Source organism: Cygnus olor, chromosome 8 (genome assembly GCF_009769625.2).
Source record: "Cygnus olor isolate bCygOlo1 chromosome 8, bCygOlo1.pri.v2, whole genome shotgun sequence".
In the NCBI taxonomy this organism is placed as follows: Eukaryota; Metazoa; Chordata; class Aves; order Anseriformes; family Anatidae; genus Cygnus; species Cygnus olor.
In genome coordinates this window covers 32,133,892-32,159,420 of record NC_049176.1, presented here as the reverse complement: position 1 = coordinate 32,159,420, position 25,529 = coordinate 32,133,892, and the positions used below count along the sequence as shown (strand labels likewise).

Genomic DNA, 25,529 nt, shown 5'->3' with positions numbered 1-25,529 from the left:
CCCTTCCAGCTCAGGAGACTGAGATTCTCTGGCTGCATCACACGCTCAAAGCCCAAATTTGGATTTGTTCCCAGGTCCTCGCGGGGAGCTGTTCAGAGCTGTCCTAAGGTCAGCACACGTCTGTGTGTGCCTCCTCTGACACAGACCCTTTGTGCCAGGGCAAGGAGCGAAGGAGCTCAAAACCGAGGTTAACATATTATCCTTTGCTTCGGCCGTGATCCCATAATCTTTCCTAAATGAATGTAAAAAAAAATAATTCAAGCACAAATAAAAAGTTCCATAATTAATTCATAATTTTAGACAATTATAACTATATCTGCTCCAGAACCGCAGTTGTATGGACAGAAAGGCCTCAACTGGTGAAGTGGTTTTAACTCTGTGAGTCTTTAATCTATTTCCAGCATGGAAAAATTCATTAAAATGGAGTCCCAAAACTAATATTTTACAGGATGTTCTTAATAACCTCTGCTACTGAGCAGTGGAAAGAATAAAAACAATGTTGAGCAAATCCTCAAACCCCACATTGCAAATACCTATTTCATCCTGACAGAAGTACCCACTGATGGTAATGTTTTGTCGTGAGGCCTTCACGTTGCAGAGGTGCCTTTTAACAGCTGGAAAAGTCTCACAAAGGATCAATGTTAAATTAAAAAATTAATTAAAATTGAAAATGGCGATGGCAGCCCCCCAACCCTGAAACATCCTAGCAGCGCATGACTGCATCAGGCACGAGCATCTCTGCTGCTTGTTTGTGTTTTCATGGGAACGGGCACGTTAATGGGCAGGAGGAACAAGAGCTCTGCCGACTCCTTGCTGGTTATCTCTTCTTGACAAAAGGGTGAGTGGCAGAGGCCCGGGCAGGCTGAACAGCGTGGACTGCATCCTACACACCCATCATTTCCCTTCAAAATCCATTGGGCTGGACGATTTCCAGGCAGTACTTCTGGGGCTGCAGAGTACCAGCAGACATTTTCTGACCGCGTGGCACCGTGCATGTGTCGCCGTCAGTTCCTCCAGCTCCACAGTTCTTCCAGCTCCATCTCGCTGCTGGGCTTGCTGTCCCCAACAGGGTCTGCCTGTGAGCGGCCCCTGCCCAAGGCTCCCAGTGTAGATGCATGCGTCACTGCAACAGCTGGAACAGAAGTTGTATCTATTGCTGTGATTCCAGGGCTGAATCATGGTCAACTTTTCACTTAAGTTAGGAGTTTAGTCCTTGGGGGGAGCCTTCTGCTTTTCCCCAGCATGTGCTAATATGTGCATATTAATATTCCCATTAATACTAGTGCTTCCCATGTCAATGCAACATCATACTGCTTGCATTTACATGCAGTGGGGGGAGTTCTGCAGAGACTCTAGGGAAGAAATTAACAGCATGGGAAGCAGTCCCAGGTTTGAATGCTATATAATCATTACAAATTTCTAGGCTACATATTGAGCATAAAAATAAATACCGAATACATACCTACCTACTGACTTAGTCAGGGAACAAGCCAGTATGCATCTGAGTTGGGTCAATTCATTCAAAGCTGCACATAAGCTCACACGCAGCATCACAGGAGAGTCAGGACTGACAACGGGCATTCTGCAGGCACAGGAGCACAGGAGTGAGCCGGGACAGCACGCGTGGCCCGACCTGCCCCAGGGCTGCAGGAGCACGCGGGAGGCTCGAGAGCAACGCGGGGAGGGGCCGGGGCCCCTCCTTCCTCCTTCCTCTCACCCCCTGTGGTGCTGTGTCCTCATCCTCCTTCTCTGCCTCCTCCTTCTCTTCCTTCTGCTTCTCCTTCTCCATCCAGCCTGAAGGCAGAAGGAAAGCCGATGTTCCCCTGCTGCTCCCTGCGTGGAGAGAGCACCTCCCTCGGACCGTCTGACCACCAGCAGGGGCTGGCGATCATTACTTCTCGGGAGGGGGCCCCCAAATAGGGCAAGATCAAGTGAAATGTTAAGGTGCCTCACAATATGGTCACCAACTGGTAACATTCACAATGAAACTTCTGAAACACTGACAAATTATTTGGGAAAATTAGGGGGGAAGATGAAACTCAGTATTTAGCTTTGAAAAGCGATCTACAGAGGACCCCAGAAATTTTTGAACAAGTGAGCTTAACTTTTGAAAATGGTCTGGAGTTAATGCATTTCGAAAAAACAAAACAAAACAAAACAAAAAAACCCTCATAAACAGCCAAGGGATAATAAAGGACAAATAAGCGACATTCATTTTTAAAGCAGGCATTATGAAAGACCAGCCTAATCTCCTTCCCAAGGTAACTTGCTCCTGGGAAAAGGTCAGGCAGCAGATGGGAGTCACACCATGACGTTAGGGAGGTGCTCACACAGTCAGCCCTGGCTTTCTCATCCAAAAATTAAGGAGAGAAAGTCCAGAATGCGTCTATGCAGCTTGTTAAAAATAACGCTGGAGAGACAGCTGTCACTGACTTACTGTCTGATGAGGAGGATACATTGACTGGGTCTGTTGTGATTCCAGGAGGATTTGGTACAGAATTCAATGGATGAATTAGATGACATACCAGAGAATACCTACATAATATGCAGGTGACGTTGAAGTGCAAGTATTTGGGACAACAGGCTTCAAATTCAGGATGATGGATTTCAGAAATTGTCCGGAATCAATACGACGAAATTCAAAAATGACAGAGCGAGAGAGCAGCCTTAAGGAGAAATCAGATAAACAAATGTGTGGAAACTGCCTTGTGCTTCAGGAGAGGTTAGGGGAGTTGTGGTGGGCCATGAATGAAATCCCAGACAGCAACATAAATACTGCTGGAAAAGAGCAGGTGTCACCCGGAGATGCAGTCGTAGGAAGCCGCTGCATGGGAAGGGGTCTGTGCCTCTTCTGCTTCATCTGTCCCTGATGAAGCCTTAGCTGGAATGGGATGCCCAGTTTGGGAAAAATAGTTTAAAAATAAAAAGGATGGAGACAAGGTAGAGAAAGTTCAAAGGAGATAAAAATACAAGCATTAAAAAGAAAAGAAATTAAAACGACCAACAAAAATGGGAAAAGTGTCCTTCCTGTGCAGCAGCGAGCACTGGGGGTTAAAGCAGTCCTTTAAATATTCACCCAGTTGTCACAAAGCGGAGGCAGAGGGCAGGACAAATACCCAAGAAACCCTCAGAGCAAGGAGAGCCAGAGCAGGAGGCAGTGCCCGGTCCTGTGGGGAGACAGGAGCCCGAGCAGGTCGCCTCGGGAGCTCGCCACAGAGCAAGGCGAGGGCTGAGCCATGCCCGCGATGCCTCTGGCGCAGGCGAGGGGCTGAGGTGGATGACCGGGGCAGCTCCTTCCAGCTGTTCTCACAGAAGTTTGCCTACGTACCGCGGGCCCACGCCGCTGTTGAGGCCACCCTGACCGTAGAAAGCTTTCGGCTTCCCAAGAGCTGACACTCGACGGCGTCTCCGAAGGATGTCCGGGTGGATGCAGGTTTTGTGGGTGGGGGCGGCCGCAGCGGGCAGCGCCGAGGGCCTGCAGGCCACGGAGCCGGGTGCTCGCTGCGGCCAGGCCAGTGGGCCAGCACGAGGAGCAGAGGGCAGAGCGCTGCCTTCCAGAGAAAGAGAGACTTAAAATGCAAAGGAACCGGGGACATATGATGGGGATTCAAAGAAGGGGGAGTGATGCAGTCAGGGATCTGTCAAGGGAAATGATTTTAATAACTATTTTGGGAATACAGTGTAAATGTGTCATCCAGCCTTACTGGAGAAAAATCAAACCCATAAAATTCTCCTAAAGGAAAAATGTACAGTCACAAGAAAGCATCTTGGATCGTTACAGATCTTTTATATAGTTCATCACACAGCAAGAGTGCCAACAAGTATAGTCTTGTTAATCTGCCAAAAACGTCAAATATTCTCATTTTGCCTATCAGAATTATCCATAGTGTTTACCCCTAATTTTCTATTCTAAAATTTTATTTCTATCACTAGATGTATTTTATATGTTGCATAAAAATATCTCAGTGCAAACCTCTATGCCCACTTAGTTTTATTTCATTTCCGAAGTCTAATCCAAACCAATTTCAGCGTTTTACCTGCTTCTCACTTCTCTATGGCCTCTGTTTCTGTTTGTGTATAAATATATAAATGTGCACAACAACAGCAGCAGCCTATAACGCAGCAGCCTGCAACCTGCACACCCCAAATAAGCAGCCTCTCCGTTTTGCTATGAACACAATTGTTGCTTTATCTACAATAATACGGAATGGGAAATACAAGTTTACTCCGAATTGTTACGTTACGTTGCATTGGTTTGAGCAAACTGTGATTTTCTCTGAGCTGAATTTAAATTGGACCTCGTAGCATTTTGGTTATTGACTGCGAAGGAGAGAGGAATAGTAGGGGTTTAAGCGAATAACGTGTGTGTGTCCTAGTCTAATAACCAGCAACTTATTGACACCTTCTGGAGAAATGAGGACAGCGTAGCTCACATCTAGTGGCACAGGAAGAACGGAAGGATTAAGAATGTTTTTGGCAGACTGTAAGGACTGGGACACGTGCTGCTTGCAGGCACCACGCTCAGCCCTCGCCCCTTGCACTGCCACCATGGGGGCAGGCGCCAGCCCCAGCACCGCGGGCTCTGCTCTGCGCTGCGGCTGCTCCCCGGGGCTGGAGCCGGCCTCTGCGGGGGGGGAGTGAGCTGCTGGTTCGGGGCCTTGGCAGATGTAGGTATTTATTTAATGGCACCAGATGTAGGTATTTATTGGTACCAGATGTAGGTATTTAATGGTACCTCACAGAGGGAGGCATCTCTGTGCAGGTCTATTTATACCTCTCCGTTTTGATATTATTGTCCTTTTCCAGCCTAAGTCAGCTTAACTACAGAGAGATCTTCAGGAAGTTCCTATGGACCATGAGGTTTTTGAAGCATTCTCACTCTTTTATGCAAATTTATTCAGTTTGTATTTTAACTGAAAAATGTTTGCGCTGTTCCACCCAGCTGTTCCTTTCTTATCCTGCGTAAGGACTTTCTTCTTATCGTAGCGATCATTCCCCTGAAATGATGGTGTGTAAAATTAAGTGGGGGGGAGTCATTTTCTGAACTAGATTACATGCTGTATTATTCTCACCTTTGACCATTCTCATATTTTTAATCATTTCTCTCTTTTTGGTGTGCCGATTTTCTGTAATGATACACCATTAAAGTCACATTGTAGTCCAGGTGCAGAGGTACTAAATGTTTGAAATCACTAAATTGGAAAGAATCTTCAAGAATAACCTTTGTGTCTAATCTTTATTTACATTTTTAATGATTTAGAGTAACTTCAGTAGTCCAATACTACCACTGCTTCTGCATATTAGACTCCTGCATCGATTATCTGAGATAACGCTTCCCCACGTACCCCTGGGATTGTATTTAGGTCCCTACAGAAGCAGGCGTGAACTGAGTGTCCAGTGCAGGACAGAGGGCTGGGTTTGGACGTGCAGGAGGATCAGAAGCAGAAAAGAAGCCCTCACAGAATCAAAATGAGAAGTAAATTTGACATAATTTGGCTATGAAATAATTAAATAAATCACTTATTTATCAGTCTGTAAGGTACACAGAAAGAATCCCTGATTTTTCTGAGTACTTTCATATCAGTATGTGCTAAATTAGCTTAAACAATGCAACTAAAATAGAATATTGTCTGTGGCTCAGACCTTTTACTTTGATAGCAATCAGTCACCAGCTGGGAAAACTTTAGTTTTAGCCAGTAGGTTATTGCTTTTTTCCTTTTTTTTTTTCTTTTAACATATCCGTGATTAAATCCTTAGCAGTCATTTGATTGAAGAGCGTTGCTTACTGAACGCGAGGGGCCTGAAAGGTTTCGCAGGTAGCGGGAGAGTGGCGTGGGAGAGCCCGCTGGGCAGTGCCTCCTCCCTGCGGGTGGCATGGCATGATCCCGCACACAGACCTTCCTCTTCTTCACCCGCACGGGAAGAATTCCCGGATGAAATAATTCTTTTTCTGCCCTTGCTCTGACAACCCTTATTTTGCACAAACAGGGCTCCTCTCTGCAGCTAGAAAGCATCCCTCCAGCCCCTGCCCAAGGCACACATGTGGGACAGGAACGCTTCGAGGAATTACCGGCTTGCAGAAACATGTTTTTCTCATTTCATGTTATTTCAGTTTTCTACACCAGGAAGACAATGCTGCGTCATTCCATAGCAGTGGTATTAGAAGCAAGAATCAGTAAGGTCTTTTGTAAGTCAAGTGCTCTGCTTTTCATTTTAACCAATTTCAGTTGTACTTAGAAAAGTTAAGAATGATTACATCACCAACAGAACAATGCCTAATGATTTTTAGCTTGCTAAGTGCAGCTGAGATTGTGGTTGAAGGAAGAGAAGTGCTGGAGTCAGAGGGAAATGCACTCGGTCAGAACCTACATCACCCAGAGGGGACGGTCCTGGGGACGGACAGCGGGGGCTTTCCGGCTGCAGGGCTGCGCCTCGCCTGAGCCTCTGCTGGAGCCCAGGGACCCGCCAAGGGGGGACGAGCGGGCTGGGGAGCCAGCAGCGGGCACTGGAGTGTGCTTGTGGGCAGCTCCCCACCTGGGGGAAAAAGATGGAAGGCTGTAAAAGAAAAATAAAATACCGCTGGCTTTTTGTTTCTGTAAGGTTTTTCTGCTTTAAAACTAGATTTTTGCAAATCAATTAACAGAAATGGCTACTGTATTTTCTACATTTCTTCTGCTTACAAAGCATCAAACTGCTGATAACAAATCCATCTCAAGGCAAAGAATATAGCTTTTCTATTTCTGTATTTTCTCAGTGATAAATTGAGTACAGTAATGAAAAAATGTAGGAGAGTGATGAAAGGGCTGCAGAGAGAACAAGTGCTCGTCCTTTCCCTTCTCTCTGCATTTACCAAGTGAACAATATGAGTCACAGAAAATAGGGAAAATCTATGGCATCAGAAATTGAAGAATGATTATCTGCAGAGAGCCTGCTTCTTCATTGATGGAAAAATGGTTGCATGACAAAATAACTGTGGGTAAGAGATGAAGATCCTTCGATTTACTTGGAAAAAAGAAAGCTGTCATGTTCACCTTTCAAAGAACTTTCAGTGTCACAGCACATTGTGCCCACCAGCCTTTGTGCAGGGCCCATCCCCTCGTGCTGCAGGGCAGGCTCCTGTTCCGGGTGAGGTTTTGGGGCTGTTCTCCGCCTCCCCTCCTCTGGAAACGCTGGGGCTTGGGCCGAGGTGCTTGCTGCACGGGTTGCTAACGGGTCTTTAATTTGATCTCTCCTTCCAGTTCTGCATAGCACAACTCTGTGGGACTTTTCTGTAATTTAAGGCTGATATTCAGAACAGTCTAAAATAAATTGATTGCTGATAACAGGTAATTTACAGATTACATACACAGATAACATGATAATGAACTTCTAGTTAAAATATAGAGGATGTTACAATACTTCATACAAAAGATTCTTATACTGCTAATGATATGAAAAAGGTAAGAGGCAAAGAATTTAATCAAAACCTGGTAGAAAAATACTACTTTTATGAGGTTTTCCTCACACTTTTACATTGACATAAATTGGGAAAAAAAATGATGAATCAAAATACAGCCATCTCTCTTCACTGCCCACCCACGATTTATTCTATCAGAAGCAGCGTGCCCATGCTTCTCCCGCACACAAGACAAAGTGTGTTTAATAAGTAAGAGGTGGGGACCGTAAGGCAATGCTCTTCAATCATGCCGCTGTTAAGGATCTAATCATGTAAATGCAAAAAAGGAAAAAAAATCTCGGTTTTCCCAGTCGGTGACTGATTGCCCTGTAAGCGAAGGTCTGTGCCACGCTAGCACAGCCTGTCGTCTGCTTCCTTATGTTATTTAGTCTACTAATTTACAAACTCTATTAAACGTACTCTCAAAATCATATATGTTTGGGGGTATTTTGTAAGCCTCTAAATACTGGGCGCAGCTATTTTGTGTTGTCGCTCCGTGCTCCAGCAGGGCTGTGTTGGGCAGGGCCGGCCCGAGCTCGCTGCTCCTGGTCCCTCTGCGCCAGGACTGCCCCTGGGCCGCCTGCTCGGGCGTGCGGCCACCGGAGAGGAGGAAACGGTTCTTGTGTCGTGCCGGGGTGCAGTGGGGTCCCTGTACTGCAGGGTTTGCCTGTGGCAAAACAGAGCAGAATATAATAATATTTCTTTGGCGGCAATTGTAGTGCGTTCTGAAAAAGTAATAAAAAAAGAAGTACATGAAAGTGGAGCAGGCTTTTTTTTTTAAGTGTTGACAAATGATTTTAAAACTCTAAAAAGCACAATTATCCTTTTTTTTATGATAGTCTGTGGTGCAATATGTTCGACTACAAAAAATGATTTTGGTGAAAAAATCTTTTTTGTGGTGCTTAGGGTTGTGGGTTGTTGTTTGTGTTTGTTCGCTTTTTTAAATAAGGTATTTTGGATGTGGCATTTAGAGGCGTACAGGGGACTGTAAAAGTTTTGTTTACAGGTCTGAGGATGAAAATGGTGTACATGTTTGCCAGAGAGGCAGAGGATTTACGTAGATGTAAATAATTTTAAATTCTCGACAAATTTAAGGGCTTTTTAGAACAGTGAAATAGTTGCTTGCTTCTCGCAGTATTCAAAGCACCCTGATTTATGAGAACTTAGGAATTCTGTACTGTAACGCTGTGACTTTCACTAGCCACTTGACTGACGGTGATCTGCACAAAGTTCAGCTTGAAGGAGTTCCTCGTGACCCTGCTCGAGGAGCTGGCACCAGGCAGTGCCCGGGCCGGGGGCGGCCTCGCTCAGACTCCCGCAGGAGCTGGGCCGGAGCTCAAGGGCAAGCGGCGAGGCTTCGCCAGCACACGCGGGCACTTCTGCAGGGCGAGCGCGGCCCCGGCTGGCTAATTAGCCCCTCTGCTGGATTAGCGGTGTCAGCTGCTGTGCGGGACTTCGGCCAGCATAATCTCCTGGAAATAAATTACATCTGTTTCTGCTAATTAATACACCTCACTGTAGTCGCCATGGTCTGCGGTTGGCAATATTATGACTTTTTTGTTGCTTGGTGATTGTTATTGGCGAGCTCTGCAGATGGCGGAATGGCCTCTGCAGGCACTGCCGGCGGTTGTTGTAACCCCCCCCTTTTTCATTTACGTATGGCTCTAATGTAGTCCTTACTCCTAATAGCCACGTTTCAACCTAGGAGAAATATTTTTTCACAAAAGCTTTCCTTTGATTAACTGTCCTTTTTTTTTTCCATACTTGGGTGTTACGGTTGTGTTTGGTTATTTGAGTCACAAGTTGCTTTGTCTTTCTGTCTAACACTGAAAGAGTTAGAAGGAAAGGAAAGAAGAGTAAATTAGGGTTTTCTTACCAAAAAAAATCTCAATGCAAGTGCTTATGCTAAAATTCATGAAAACTTTTGGAATGCAGAATCGTTTGTAAAATGAAGGTTTTCCAGATGCTGGGTGATCTGATGACTGCAAACTGAAAAGTCGTATAGATTCTCAATTAGTGGCAAATGGAGTTCATCACTGGTTTTAATAACCCTCATAAGCGCATTTTAATTTTTTCTTTTTATTTGTCATACAAACTAATTATTATGTCCAAGCCATAAAAAGAAGAACAATAATCTATTTCTTATGTCATGTTACTGATTTCCAGATACTATACAAGTTAATGAAATCGATATGCATATTAGGAAAGCAAAGCGATAAATTATTCTGGCTGCAAAGAGAAATCAATTTTCACCTCGTTTTTTCCAGTACCCACACCAGCCAGCTCAGGGCAGAAGCTCCCAGCCCCATGCTTCCAGTTTTTAAAGCTACATGGGCTGGGTTTGGCTGTGCCGTGCTGCACCGTGCCGTGCCATGCCACGCTGTGCTATGCCGTGCCATGCCGTGGTGCACTGTGCCGTGCCGTGCCATGTTGTGCCGTGCCGTGCCGGCTCGCGTGTTCAAGCGGTTGTTTCCCCACCCCGGCAGCAGCAGGGCTTCAGCAGGTGCTGCAGAGCTGCAGGCCCCAGCGCTGGGAGCTGCTTGGAGAGGATCGCTGGGGGTCCCTCGCGACACCGAGGCGGCCCCTCTCAATTCCGATCGTCTTCACAGCCAGGAGGCTGCACCACGCATCGTTACTGCCAACAGCTGGGGTTTGGGCCGCTTCGCAGCAAGAGGAACTAGTTTCAATGAGTTGTACTTCAGCAGCATCAGGGTGGAATAAAATTATGATAGTTATTATTAACATGATCATTATTATTGCACACTTGCTTCTTTAGTAGCTCACTATTAAGGCTTGTCTGAACTTCATTCTCATTCCATTTGTTTTAATTGCTTTGGGAAGCATAAACAAATTTATTTCTCTCTGTTACGAACAGCCCAAGGGAAAATGAACACGTCGCTGTGTCCCTCATGCCTGTTGGTATGCACTCCTAATAGAGGTGATTCATTCATTTAATGCAATAGTGGATATAAGCCATGGTAAATATTTAAACAAAACACTATGAAAAACACCTAGATAAAAAACAGGTTTTGAGTGTGTCCCTTGTCCTTTTTGCTATCATATAATGCTGAGAAATTACATATTAAAGTTGTGTATGATGACTACCCTCAACAAAGAATTGAAAAAATCAAGTAATGGAAAATTCTGAAATTTTGCAGGTGTTCATCGTATATGAAATGTTTTAGAGAGCACAGTCATCCAGGCAGGGGAAGGTGCATATATAAAACTTTGTAAGGAGGGGTTTGCACCTGAGGATCATGCTGTAACGCGGTGGGTGTTGCATTGCCTGCCTGCCTAGCTGAGAGGTTAAAGTACCCTTTGGTTTTCTGTGTTGCTCTTTTGCTCGGCGTTTTTCTCCCAATTAATCAAAATTAAGTAGAGCAACATAATGGACTGCTTTCTGAACAGAAAATGAAGCTTCACTAAAATGTAAGTCTTTTTCTAGATTTTTATCATCACTTTAAATTTCATCAGCAAAACAAGAAAGAATCATTTAATTTTTCTCATTTGTTTTAGATAACACAGAAATGTTTCCATTTATTTTGGACTCTTGGAAGATGACCAAGGGCTAAAGGGCCTTTAATATTTGATATGGCTGGCAATATAATGTTGGAAAGGTACCAGGGGTTGGGGGCGTCAGTAAGATCCTTCCGTCTCGCAGAACGCTAGGTAGGAAAGAACATTTCCTCTGTGCTCGGTGCTCCGTGCAGCACTTCCCACGCTCCTTCAGTGGTTGCGTTTGGGTCCAAGGGCAGAAGGCAGCACCCTGCAGGATCAGGCTCCTGGTGTATTCGTCTCTAAGTTGGTAGCAAGGTTATATATAAAGTTCTTAACGGGAGCGTTGTATAGCTTGTACATTTAGGTTTGGGAGAATTTCTTAAGCTCCTAGTTCTGTTTTCTGGAGATGCTTTCTCACTGCACTGCAGTGCTGTCTGTCTGGGTAACGTGCCGCCTGGGCTGCTGCTGTCACCGCTCTCGGCTCTGTGGTTCTCCTAGCCCTGGGGAGATGGTGTGCAGTGTTCCCAGCACTGCTCACTGCCGAGGGGCCCTGGAGCAGGCGTGCCCTGCTGCACCCCATACCCGCACCCTGCAGCCGTGCCCTGCTGCACCCCATGTCTGTACCCTACAGGCATGCCCTGCTGCACCCCATTTCCCCATACCCATCCCTGCAGCCGTGCCCTGCTGCACCCTGTGCTGCCGGCAGACCCCAGGCCTGGCTGCCTGCGCTGCTGCGATGTGGGCATGCGCACACCCGGGAGCATCCCCCGGCAAGCAGTCTGCACACAGAGAGCGAGTGTCACAGGTGTTTAAGGGCACATTTTGGGAAGTATTTTGTGGATGTGTGGGCTCTGTGCGGCCGGTGTTCCCTGGAACAGCCCCCAGGCCCCCCGCAATGCTGCTCCACCTGGTCCCACGCTGCTCCTGCCCCCGGCCAGGCTCTGTGCCGCGCCTCGTCTCCCTGCTGTAGCAGAGGGCGCTGGCAGTGTCTGAAAAGTTCGTGTTTTCAGCTGCAGACCGAAGTTTCAGTAGGTAGTCTCCGCTTCAAAACTGGTCAAAGATCTGTGAGACCCTTCCTGCTCCAGCCCGGCAGGCTCTGGAGGTCTCTGCTTGCTCTTGCTTGGCTTTGTTTTGTTTTCCCTGTTGTGTTGTTCCCTCTGAACTCTTGCAGAATGTGCTGAGCTGTTCCTGTAAGGCTGCGCGCAAGCTGCCACGGAGAGCTCTCTGCTGCTCAGAGGAAAAGCACCGGGATCAATACAGAGCTCACCAGAGGCGTCGCACCGTGCAGCACGGCAGCTCTGTAATTTGAAGTTTGCAGCGGGGGAATTGGTGCCCAATCACTCAAAACACTTAATTGGAAAGTCAGGCCACGGGCTAGGCTGTAGCAACACATTCCTGAGGCCTTGCGGCTGTTCCCCGCAGCAGCCGCCCTGGGGCCGCCTCGGACACCCGTGGCTGTGTCCGTGCTGCCCGCACAGACCCCGGCGGAGCAGAGCCGCTCTGGCGAAGACCGGACTGCTCCCAGGCTGAAGCCCAGGCTTGATGTGCAGGCTCACCCTTCACATTTGTTGCAAGCTCACCCATCACATTTAACAATGCCATAGCGCGACTTGATGCAGCTACGGAAAACAGGCATCCAGCTTTGATTCCTTTCTCTATTTAGTTCCTGCAGTCTCTATACCTTGCCCTAAATGGGAAAGTATTCTTTTAAAACCATCTTAAAAATGTTAATGGCTGTAAAGCACTTTTCATTTAGGACCCCTGCGCAGAACTCAGCTGTGACTTTAATTCATCTGCCATCCCTGCTTCTCATCATGTTCCTTATGCGTTTCTTTAATCTATTTACTGCGCAAGTGTTTATTCATTGCTCTGTTGCCGTTTTTTTCTGACCCTCTCTGTCTCCACGTGGGAGGGGTGAAAGACTGGGGCTGCTCAAAGGGCTGGGAGCTCTGGAGGGGATTTAATCTGTCCAGGGAGCTCAGCGGAGCAGATATTAAACGCTAAACCTGCTCATAGATCATAGTATTAAAAGGTATTATGGGAAGTATGTATACAAAATGAATGGTTTTTAAGTCTTCCTAAAATGTTAACCTTCCATTGTGATTATGCATACACATTCTAGCCGTAATTAATACATTTCACAGATGTTAGTGATCTGGATGTAATGATCCCTGACAGTCAGTAAAGAGCAGAAAATTTAGCAGCCTACCAGCCTACCGGAAAGCATTGTCTTGATCGCTGAGGTTCCAGAAATACTTGCTAGAGAAGCCAATTTCTATCATAGCAAAGTTCTTCATAGAAAATAATTGATAAAATAAAATCTACAGTTGTTCACGAGTACGATCCTATTGCATAATTTCTGTAATTGTACAGAATTACATTATAGAGCAGGACTACTCTGCCAGGTTTACCTGGGTGTTACTTTGCTTAATGCATTGCTTGTATTCATTTGTTTTCTACTTCTATTGTGGAAATGAGTAAATTGTGCAACCTGTTCAGTCTCATTGCAATAAGACTTTCAAACATCTACTAGATTGTATTTAATTTCCCCATTATAAACCCTAGATTAAAGCAGAACCCAGGCAATTAGAAAACAAACAAGGCATGTACTTGAGAGAAAATCACTTAATCTGCACTCTGTAAGCCTGAAAAACTCTCCATCATCTACCATGTCGCAGCTGAAATCTTTCCTTAAAAATGCCGCAGAGTTCCTGATGATAATCCTCAGAAGGAAGCACAAGCGTGTGCGCTTGTAGATCAGACCTCCCCATCTCCTGCAACATCTGGGGCGTTTGGCCACACAGCCCTCGCCTCCCTGCAGGCAAGGACGATGTGCTCTGAGCCATGCGCAGCACTGAGGGCAGGGAAGCACTGGCTGTGAAAACAGGGCTCAGATCTGACACCGAGCGTCCTGCCTGGGATTTTGTCCTCCTTTCCTACTCGAAGCTCGGCTGTGGTCCTGCAGCAGACATCTGGCAGGCCGTGGGGAAAGGAGCGCCCTGCGGAGCAGACACAGGTGGGGAAGGACGTGGGTGGGCATCCAGGACACGGGTGGGCACCCTCGCACCGGAGCCTCCCTTGCCAAAACAGAAGCGACTTTACATGGTTATAACCATTCTCCTACAAGGGGCATAAATGCTATTACAAAATATCACACGTTTCAAAGTCATGTATATGCATTGTTCGTGTTGGAGGTACTGGATGGGGCACGAAGTGCCACTAGCAGGGTGGCGCAGCCGAGAAGTGCCGGGGGCTCACTGCGAGCTCTTGCTGCAGGGAAGGGCTCTGTCCTTCCAGGTCCGTACGGCTTCTAGGAACAGGCACGTCTGCCTGCTTTACGCCTGTTAGTGCCTCTGCAGAAGTGGAGGCTGGATCACGGCCAGGCAAGGCAGTGCTGTGACGAGCTGCTCTGCTGTCGGGGTCAGTGCCCCTCGCACCTCACGCTCCGGCTGCCCTCCTCTGCAGCTCTGATCCCAAACTGCGTCTTTTGTGCTCCAACACAGCCGTTAGTAGCCGGCAGTGCATAGCGCAGGGGAGCCCTGGCACGTGGGGAGTGGATGTTTCGCACACTCCTGTGCTGTTGCTGCCTGCCTGCTCGCGGCTAGAAGCACGCGGGCGTTTGCACAGATGGGTCAGTCGACGAATTAATTCCAGTCCAAAAGAAACGGCCAGTTAAGCTGCTGAAACCAGCATCTTCCCTCCCCACTCCATGTTTATGGCTTAATTATGAAATTATAATCAGCAAAAAATCAAATTATCATTGCAGACGGACAGGTGGGGCGTGCAGCCCAGCATTTGGTTGAAGAACTTCAGGGTATTGGGGACTTTGGAGAAGAGGCTCTGCAATGCTTCCCTTTCACCAAAAAGAGTCACTCCTCATTGGAAAGAAAGCATATGGGCATTCAGCTAAGCTGATACCAGCACAAAAGCTGTACTTGCAACACCAGGGAGGGCTGAAGTAGGTAACTGCAGATTCTGGTGGCAAAATCTCTCTTTCCAAACTCCCAGATGTAACACTTCTATACTTACAATCCAATTCTTCTCACAGCTTTTATATGTTCTGTCGGGATTCCTATATTCTGTATATGAAGGGAATTATTACATCATAATCTGAAAAGGGAGTTGGCTACCATAAGTTTTAATAAATGTTACTATAAAATCGTAGTTCGTAATTTACCACCTTTACCGAGGACGCTTCCTGAAGAAACCGAGCTGTACGTCTGGCCACAGGTTGTGAGCTGGGGCCGTGCAGACTGCTTGCCAAGGAGCCGATGGAGCATTTCGTCGGGGAACAGTTCAGCACAAGTTTTAAGAAACAGGATGAGTGCACGTATGCTGAGTCCCCAGTTTATTTACTTGTTGATTCTAAGTTGTGGTGAAAATAGGGCATCCCATCCCATGTTCAAAAAGCAACAGCAGCCACAGCAGCAGCTCAGCCCTGCAGTAATTCCCACCCCAGCAGTAATCTTTATTACGCTGCATCATTTATGTGCACTTGAATGTAACTGAGAATATAATTCCAGTCCTTGGAAATGAGAAATGAGGCTCGGTGAAGTACAGGCTCGACATCAGTTCCACGCAAAGTAATGGCTCCCATAATTCTGGTCTCTAGGCAGAGCTATGGGCTCAGACATGCTGTTACCTCCATCAGGTCCCTTCCGCGGCCGAGAGGCACCTGAGAGGCTCCCGTCTGCCTCCTCCTGCGTGGAGGCACCAGCTTGGATCTGCATGATTCCCAGGAGGAAAGTTCCCAACGTTTCTCATAGGCAAAGAGGTTCCCAGAGGAGTGCTCAGGAGGGAGTCGCAGGTGGACGTGCAACAGGGCCAGCAGGAGCCTCCAGGTAGTCAGGTCATTCCTAAATCATTTAGAAATTCCTAAATAATTCAGGAATAATAATTTAGCATTTAGGTCATTCCTAAATAATTTAGAAATTCCTAAATAATTTAGCAATAATAATTTAAAATTTGGGTCACTCCTACTCACACATAAGTGATGTTTTTAGCCGTGTGGGAGACACGTGCAGCAAGCCACCCACCTCCAGCAAAGCCATTCACATCCCTCCAGGCCTCCTGCCGCCACTGGACAGGCTGGAATGGGCAGGATAATAGGGATAATGGCCCAGAGGAGAACAGCAATGCCGGGAAAGAGGAAATACAGCTGAGATAACATAGCAGGCTTACTTCTGTACACAGCATTGTACAGAATGGCTCGCTAGGCTATTATGCCTCGTTCCACTGTTCACATGTCAGGATGATTCAGATGGTCCTCGGAAGAGAGAAACAAATATTATCGAGGAAGCCTTACAAAAATTAAGCTTGTGGTGCTTAAATCATCTGCAGAGAAAGATGAAAAGGGAGGTGATTTATCATGTTTTATGGGTCCTTACTCATAGAAAAGATACTTGATAGTAAGGGGGATGTTCAGTCTTGCAGACAAAAACATAATAAGATCTGATTTCTGAAAGCTGAATTTAGCGAAATGCAATTTTGAAGTAAGATGCTATTTCCCAGCAGTGAAGGGGGTATTTAATCGCTGGCAGTGCTTACGGCGTGGCAGCGTGAGCATCACCTGGAGCTGCCGGGATAGGCTGAGGCAGCTCCCTCCAACACATCCTTTAGCCAAGCTTCTGGGAAAACGTCTGGAGCCTGTGAGCGTCTGAGCTCAGGCTGCCCCGAGCAGCCCCTCAGGCCAGGCATCCCCACCCAGGTCACCCAAATTTCACTCACGTCAGAGCCGTGCTCCATGACTGTGGCTTGCTTATAAAATCACCGGGGAAACATTTTCTGAATGTTTGCCTTTAGAACATATGATTTTATCAAAATCCAAACATTTGACAAAATAGTATGGATTTGGTTTTTGAACAACATGGGCAAAACCTACAACAAAGGGCGAGCGGCACCGGCACCGCGGCGATTCGGGGCGCAGGGCACCGCAGGGGGTCGGGGCACTGCGGGCACCTGTGGGCCCAGGGGGCACGGCTGTCACGGCCTGCCTTAGGACAGGCTTTTGCAGAACAAATTTGAGTAATGTGCTCACTGCAGGGATCCACAAAGATACCTGATTAAGAAGTTATTCCTTTCCTGGAAATAAATCTTTCGCGCATTTCAGCTCCTGCAAATGCTCTGCAAGGACCGGGTGCTTTTGCAGGTCATGAAGCGAAGGAGGAAGAGGGGATTACTGCCTCGGTGAGCTGGGCTGGCAAACTCACAGGTCTCCTGTTTCAGTGACTGTGTGTAAACCTGTTTGAACTTCAAAGGATGGCAACAGTAAACTTCACTCATAGGAGATGGGGAAGGCTGAGCCTGCCCCAGACCTCTGATTTCCCGGCAGACATGTTTCTCTGCTAATTAACAATACACCACACAGACTTTTAATTTTCTTTGCTTACAAATGCATAGCCACGAGCAAGCACTGAGAATTTGCAGCTTATCTGAAGCCTTCTGACCCCAGCTCGTTTTGAAGAAATAACTTCCAGTCAATGACCAGTGGCAGGGCTGGAGAACGTCTGCAGGTGGAGATCCCAAAGCACGCAGAGCCACTCGGGGCACGTGCCTTGTTTATCCCAGAAGAGGCGAGGTGTCCGTCCCTGCACTGCTGAGCAGAGGCAGCCCGTGTCCTCCAGGCTGGGCACAGAGGATTGCACCCGCACACAGCCAGGTCTGCGCCACGGCACCAGCGCACGGCGCAGGCTGCAGCCACCAGCCCCGGGGCTCGGCGTGGGGCTGTGCGTGGGCACGGCTGCGGGGAAAACTTCCTGGCAGTGCCTGCCGGAGGCTGCATTCAGCATCTAAAGAAAAACCCACCACAACAACAAGCGGTTCACTGTGAACAGCATCTCTGAGTCATTCAGGCGGCTTACAAGTGTCTGATGGAGGGACGTTAACAGTGTCTGATTGTGTAACGCAGCCACTGCCTCAGCTCGGCTGCTGCAGGTGTTGTGCCGCCCCAGTGCTAAACCTACAGCTGCCCATTTCCACCCATTTTGGGGCCCTTTGCACTCCATGAAATGCGGAGTTTGATCACAGAAAGGCAGCTTGCTTTCCTTGACACTGCAGTTTGTTATTTCTGAAAAGGCTCTGTACTTTGCAGAGCACACAGAAGGGATGCTAACAGCACATTCCAGGAGCCTGAGCAGCTGCTGAAATGGTTGCACAGGTGTGTGTATGGTGGGATTTGGGTTGTGACAATGGGAGCAAACCAGTGAGACACGACTGGGGCATTAGGGAGAGTAAAGCTCCAGCTAGGAGTGTCCATTTAGGAAACAGGAAGATCAATATATATTTCTTTTCTCATTTCATTGGTACTCATTTATCTTGCAGAATGCTTTGATTTTAACTCAGTCGTTACAGAAGGTTCTGAAACACCCACATGTCAGAGCTGCGTCTTCCACACGTTTGTTATTTATTACACACAGAATGGTGCTTTTCTGAAACATCAATAGGGTATGACTTGCTTCTGTATCGATTTGGTTTCTGTAGCAAGCATACGATGAAATATGTAAAGGAATAATAATCCAAAAAGAATATTAATTTTGAAATCCCAAATCCCTGCCTTTATTGCTGGAGTCCCGAGATCCCTTCTTCCCTGTTTAAGGTTACAAGACATGGCGCACTCCTGTAAGGGCAGGCCACATACAGCTTCCCATTGTTTTCCATCCACGTGGAGCTCTGTTGTCTTATGACCAGGTGTATGAATAGTAAGTACAGAAAGTGGAGTTCAGAAAATAATTCTGCTGATGATTTTCTTCCTTAGCTATGTTGATACTGCAGGCTGGAAAGAAATACAAAGCAACAGAAACAAATGTATTTTGGTCTTCTCCGTGAACAGATACGACTCTCTAAGTACATATGGAGTAGATGTAATAATCATAATTGTTTTCAAAAGTAGAAGAAAAAATTCATTTTGTTTTATTTTCAAGCTGTCACAGGCCAGCTCAGCCTTCTCCCACAAAAAGAGCATCCTTCAGTAGCCGTTTACTGGGAACTCAATAGCAATGCCTGCCCTGCACAAACCAAAGGAAATTGCCGCTTTCTTATTGGCAGCATTTTGACTTCATGGGCTGTGCATCTGCAGACATGAGGGAAATAGCTGTGGTCACACCATAACACGATTTACCTAGCTTCATTTTGCATAGCCGCATACTTTGTGTATTCCTGTAGGTGATGGCGATATGCGTATCACGGCTCTGCTCTGCTCTCTGGGGTCTGGGGGGGTTGCTGTGGTTCAGCTGCTTTCCCTTACAACTTCCTCTGGGTTTCCTTTCAGTTTCTCCGAAGATATTTCGTATTTCAAGTGACATCATTGTGAACGAAGGCAGCAACGTTACTCTCGTGTGCCTGGCCACAGGGAAACCAGAGCCTTCCATTTCTTGGAGACACATCTCACCATCTGGTAAGTGCACGGATCTGTCACTTTGAGCTTTCTGCAAAGTCTCACCAGTAACAGCTTTTGCATTTTCAGTTTCGGAAGTGGGACAGCATTACTTTTGCATGCCTTATAGAACGTGTGCCTAACTAGACTTGTAGAAAAGGAAGGCTTCAGCAGGTTTAAGCTGAGATCAGTGAAAACTGTAATGCTACTGTAAACTGGGAAGGTAGAAATAAAGGCATCCTAAACAAGAATATGTTTTTAATTTGGGCCTGGGTGACTCCCCGAGGACACGGGTTAGAGGCAGTGTCAGTAATAGCCCAAGACCTCTGAGCTGAAGCTCATTTTAACAGGCTGCAGACATTTATCAGATAAACCCAGCCAAGGAAATAATGAAGAACACAAAGGACTCTCCAGAAGTAGGAGTGAAGGCTGAAAACACCAACACGTCATGCACCAGACTCGATGGAATTTCACTCCCATTTGACCTTTCAGTCACTCCGTGACACAGTGTCGCTTCTTAGGATGGTTTTGTCAAACACACTTAAACGTACATAAGAAAAACTGCAAACAAAATGGCATCTAAAACTACCGTTTCTATTCAGTCTGATGTTTCCTTTTGTACTTGTAATCCCTCGTCACGTGTTTGAGCAAAACATTTTGTCCAACATGACCAGCACCCCCGCGCTGGCTGGGTGCAGCCCCGGCAGCTCCCCGGGCCGAGGGGCGCGCTCCCCTCCCGGGAGGCACCGGCCTCTGCCTGCTGCCACCTCCCGCGGCTGCCGCACGCAGCCCTGGGTGCACGGGCTCTTTTACAGGGGCTCTGCAATTATCATTCCTTCTGAGGTGAAGGGCTTTCTGTTTGCTCACACAACTTCTCTGAAACCCCTGTAATTGCAGGGAAGAGCGGTTTCATGGGCTATTGCAGCTTTCCGCAGGGTGTCATAAGCCTGGTAACAGTTTCCTCTACAAAGCGAGAGTTGAAAAAAAAAAAACAACTTTTGACCTTTAAGACAATGACAATGAATTCTGCTGGAAGTGTCCATCGAGGGAGTAGGGAAAAAATCAGTTGCAGCAAAAAATGGATTTTAACTAAATGTCAAATAAAATTTTATTGGAAATTGTGGTGATACTTCAGAGTAATAGCTTAAGGCATTAGGTTTCCTACAGAAAGCAACCATTATAGTTTTTTTTGAGAGGGGAAAAAACAGAAGAGGAGAATTAGTCCACTCAAACTGGAGAAGGGGCCTGAGAAGGAGCTAGATCCTTCTCATCACGAGTCCAGACAAAATTGGTGCACATCATTACAAGGGCTTTCAGTGAACCACTGATTTTGTGTCTTGACCGAAGGACTGAGAATGGCATGAGTAAAAATGCGATCCGTGTGGCAACGGACTCATTGCACGTACCACAGTGACAGTGGAAATGAAACATGAAGAAAAGGCGCCCGCGCCTCCCCTGAGAACTCTGAGAAGTTTGGGTCCATCGCCTTTTGCCCCCATCAGGTACAAGACCCCGGAGCCCTCTCCTCCGCAGGCTGGACACGGGTGGTTTCATCCTGGGGGTGTCACGGCGAGTGGTTGGCATCCAGGGTCCTTTGCCAGGAATACGATGCTCGTGTTCATGGTTTCTTCTTCCCCCCCCAGGATGCCTTCAGGGTCCATCTTACACGTCCGATGCCATGCCCGTACACCTTACCCCTCATTGTTCTGCAGCTCCCTGGCTTCCTGCATGCCATGCCTTTGCGTGCATCTGATGCTGTTCCTTGTTCTCCCCGTTACCCCGTGCTCACCTTCTCCAGCCCCGATCCCCACCCAGGTCACACTGCTCACGGCCATGGGGTGTCCAGTGCTGCCCCGTGCCCACCCCATGCCCCCGGTGCCGCAGCCCCGGCCCTGCCCTGCCCTGCCCGCGTCTCTGCCCGGCAGCAGGGGCTCGGTGCCGAGGCCGCGCAGCCCCCCCTGCCCCCCCGCTGGCAGCGTGTCCGGGGCTGTCCCACGGCAGACATGGGGGGACAGCCCATGCTTTGTGCCCAGAGCCCCTGCAGCACGCAGCGGGAGCAAGCAGACAGCGAACAGAATGCGTTCTGCCTCCTTGTCTGACCGAACGGAGACGGTTTTTTCCATCTCAGTAACACCGGGCCAGTTCTGGGTTCCGCTGTATGGTCTGGTGTATGGACAGTTATAAATGGCACTGAACTCCAATTAAAGGCAGGAGAGTTGAAAACCTCAGATTTCTGTGAGGGTTTATATTTTGTCTGCAGCAAATTACCTTTATCTACACATAAGCTTCATCTGCACTTTATAATTTCTATCAGTTTTCTCCCGTAATTCCCAGTGGCACTAATGAGGATTACATACAAGCATCACATCTAGAATACAACACTAAATTATATTAAAGAATTATATTTATAATATTCTGGAATTGTTTGTCAAAGCTGCTACTGGAAGATAAGAAACTGAAAACTCTGAATACAAATGATTCAATGTAGACTAATGCCAAAATATAATCATGATTTGCATCAATGCAGCCTTTACTTGGATAAGGTTGGATTCAATTTTTTTTGAACAAGAGATAAAATGAACCTTTCAGAGGAATAAAAATAAAATGTATTTAGAGGTGATTTTTAACTTAGTACATAAATTATTGGCCTGTAATCTTTATGGTGCATGTTTAACTTGCAGTCATTATGTAAATACATTCATTATATAAATATTCATTATAGAAAGCCATTATGTAAATCCACAAAATCTACACATTCAGCATAACACCATAAGGAACACGGAGCTGTAGCTTGTAATCTGAAAATCTTCTATTGTTGAAATGTCATCGGAATAAATTGCAGGTATTACTTATTTTGTTCTGACATTTAGGAGCAAAGTGCAGCATCAATAGTTTAAGAATGAAACCAGAATTTTAAAGAATTAAGGTCTGCCTGAGCCGTAATTCCAGCTCTTAACACTTGTAGGCACGGTGTGCTGTTACATTTTCATTTTTGAGAAGCAACCTCTGCAAATGCTGCCATGAACAGTAAAAACAAAAGCTGTTCAAAAGACTTTGGATAAATGTTACTGCTTGGCAAAATCCGGGTGCCTTGCACGTTGAAGCTCTTTCCCACTTGGGTTTTGACCACACTTTCCACAGGAAGCTCTCTGCCAGGAGCTGGGGTCTTGGCGGGGCAGCCATGACCTAACACTCAGGACGTAGCGGGCCCTTTGTGTGTTTCTGTTTGAAGCCAGCTCCGTGAGCGAAGCGGAGCTGCTTCCTACCGCCCCGCAGGGTGTCTGGCCGTGGCCCCGCCGCTCCCCTGGGAAGGGCACAGAGCTGGCAGGGGCCGGACACGCGCGGCTGCGTCCTGCCAAACCAGCTGAGTTTCTGCGTCCGTGCCGAGCAAGGCACTTGGCGTGACGCACACCTGCGTGTAGGCAGTAGTGACCAGGGTAGGTCTAGATCAAATGCATATAGAGAGAGGGGCATAAATAATTGCAAGAGCAGCCCCACCTTTGACTGTGTTTAAGGTGCTTGACTCCGCCATCATATTTACCACAAGTGTTTTCAGATGAAGCTTCGAGCATTTCAAACAAGCATTTAAACCCCAGCTCGTTCGTGCTCGAGCCGCATCGTTCCCAGAGCACTCACGAGCAAGGTTAGGATGTGACACTCCTGCTGCAGTCCCTGGCAGTTTAACGGGGCTGGACCTGCCCGAAGCAAAGCCCCCAAGCCCCCACCCTACGGCTGTGGGTCCTCAGCGCTGTGCTAACCTCCACATCCGCCCCCATCGTGTGCACCACCTGCTCACACAGACTGAGCAGCAGCCTCTCAAAAGAAAGAGACAGGTGTGGTGGTGCGCATTTTGCTAGCAGGATTCACTGCTGCAGGCAGAAAAAGTGATTGAGATATGAGAATGTCCTTTTCTCTGTAGTTCTGCGAGTGTGCTGTAGTGTTTACCGACCCCACTGTCGTGGCTTGCTCGTACCGAACGAACCAGTCTCCCCTCTGCCTTTTATGACTCCTTGCTCTGGAACCTCAGCACGGTCCCTGGTGACTTCGAGCTTCATCTTTTCCAGGACTTCCCTGTCCTTTTGCCCTTTCCTCACAGCTTTATCACCATTGTTTCCAGTCTAGTTTCCAGTTATTTTCCTAAAACAAGAGGATGAGCAGCACATACATATAATGCATACACATGCATTTGGGAGTGCAGTTTTTCAGAAATTATTAGTTTAGCTGAATACAGACAGGTTTTCCCATGCCGAGTAAAAGGCAACTCCCTACCACCAGGGCACTCTCGTTTTGCATACGTGAAATAACAGATTTTTCACAAATGTTGAGGAGAGCTACAATTTTCCAGAAATTGCCCTGACTTTAGGTTTGAACGCATTTGCATTGTGCTCCCTCTACTTCACTCTCACATTTCACTTGCCGTGTGCATGAGTGTGATATGACTGAGCTGAGCCTAACTCCAGTCCTATTGTTTCTGGACAGCCCTAAAGCTGTGAAGATGTATTGCATTAATGTATCATCATAGCTCTGTCGTTCTGACGATGTATTAGTGTAATACATCTTTGGCACGCTCAAATGATAGGGCTGTCTGGGAAAAAGGGGTCTAAGAGCTGATTCAATTCAATTACAGGACAAAAGGCAATGCCAGCCCCTGAACATGCAGAGTGTGATTCCTGCGAGATGTAGACTGCTACAGAAGGCTGGGATTTTAGCCGGGGGGGGAAGTGTGAAGAAATCAAAAAAGCTTTTTTTAAACTTATAGCTAAATCCTAAGAAACAAACAAAAGCTTGATATGAGCTCAGCTAATGTCAAGTATTTTGTTCCATTTGCACTTCTGCTAGAGAACCACAATTTTTCAGATGTTATCCACACATCCACACGTGACAGAAATAAGAAGCATTTCCTTGACGTGCAAGTACTCTGAACCTGGATTTTCAGGCTGAAAATACTTAACTGACATGAATTATTATCAGATTTCCAGGGCTTTGTGGGTGTACAAAGTGTGAACTTGTCTTTTTAAATGCTGCTTCTATTGATTCAAAATGGTTTTAAAGCTAAAAGTTTCAGCAGAAAAAAATGTTTCTGGCTTATATCTTTTGCCCTCCTAAATACTGAAAAGCTACCAGGCAGCACTGCTGGTGAGGGTTATCCCACACCCACCATTTCCCTCTAACATACTTGCTTTGTGCACGATGTCGCTTTTGGTGGGTAAGAAGCTGCTACCATCCACCCTCTGCTCGCTGCCAGTGCTGCCCGGTGGAGCCCATGCCAGCACTAACCACGCTGGGTGCAGGATTTCTCTGCAGAACTTCCAACTTCACAGCCCCACGCCCAGCCAGCAGGTGCTTGGGCAGCCTGGGAGCTGTCCCACCTGCAAGAGCTCCCTGGCAGAGCCTAGTGAGGGTGCCAAGACTCATTCACTGCACCTGCATCGTCCCAGAGAGCTTAAAGCAGGTGATTATTTGTGTCCTGGCTGCTTGGTTTGGATTTGCAGTGCCCAGAGGCACTGAGAGCCACTGTTCAGTGGTCTCCCTCCTCCAGTGACCCCACCTCACTTCTCCAGTACAAGTAAAAGCTTTTCTAACAGTGGAGCCATCTCTTCTCACCGGGATGTCCCACAGGAGAGGTGCTCTGAGCCTGGATCCAGCAACGTGCTCGAGGACTGTGGGGTGTCACGAGCACCGGTCCCACTTGAGACGTGGGGTCCTGGGTGGCCCTGCCACCCGCCACCTCCCCTACCTGTTGGCAGATTTATGGCCGCGTCACACGAAAAGCGAATCTCGTTCCCTCCAGCCGTCCAGGAAGCAGAATGTAAAATAATTCAGCGCTCTAATCTGATAAGCAGCGACAGTGATGTGCCTCCCTTATGCCATCATCACTCATCTCGCCGGCAACAGCTTCATTACGGGCCCGGCGCTGAGCTCCTCGTTCAGGTGAAGCATTACCCGGCTGAGCTGAAACATCTGCTCCTTGCAGCTGAGCTGGGAGGGTTGGAGACAAGCCAGGAAGCCTCCAGAAATCCACCAGGGTGAGGACGATCGGCACTAGGGTCAGCTAATGTCGGATAGGCAGAGGTGCCGCCACCACGGCTCCGTGTGCTCCAGCCACCCGCCCGTGGCTCCGTGCCGGCTGTGAGGGGACAGGGACAGGCACTTGGCTCTCCGGAGCCACAAATGGAGCTCACAAACCGCATCTCTGCTTTGGAAACGTGGCACCAGCTGGTGCCA

The 25,529-nt window shown here is 47.4% G+C and overlaps 1 protein-coding gene and 1 long non-coding RNA gene across 6 annotated transcripts in view; both read left to right on the top strand.

Moving 5' to 3' along the window:
* The window catches only part of NEGR1 (neuronal growth regulator 1), a 270,020-nt gene that overhangs the window by 136,919 nt on the left and 107,572 nt on the right, over positions 1 to 25,529 (top strand). For all 5 annotated transcript variants that reach the window (XR_005821905.1, XR_005821906.1, XM_040564961.1 and 2 more), the window contains exon 3: positions 19,200 to 19,325. Coding sequence is in view for 3 of the 5 variants with exons in the window: in XM_040564961.1 (XP_040420895.1) it covers positions 19,200 to 19,325 (126 nt within the window). In the remaining 2 variants the exon portion in view is untranslated. The remainder of the gene's footprint in view (positions 1 to 19,199; positions 19,326 to 25,529) is intronic.
* Positions 4,753 to 6,571, top strand: LOC121073717. Its single transcript, XR_005821909.1, has 3 exons — positions 4,753 to 4,860; positions 5,364 to 5,476; positions 5,758 to 6,571. It is a non-coding gene; the product is annotated as an uncharacterized LOC121073717 (long non-coding RNA).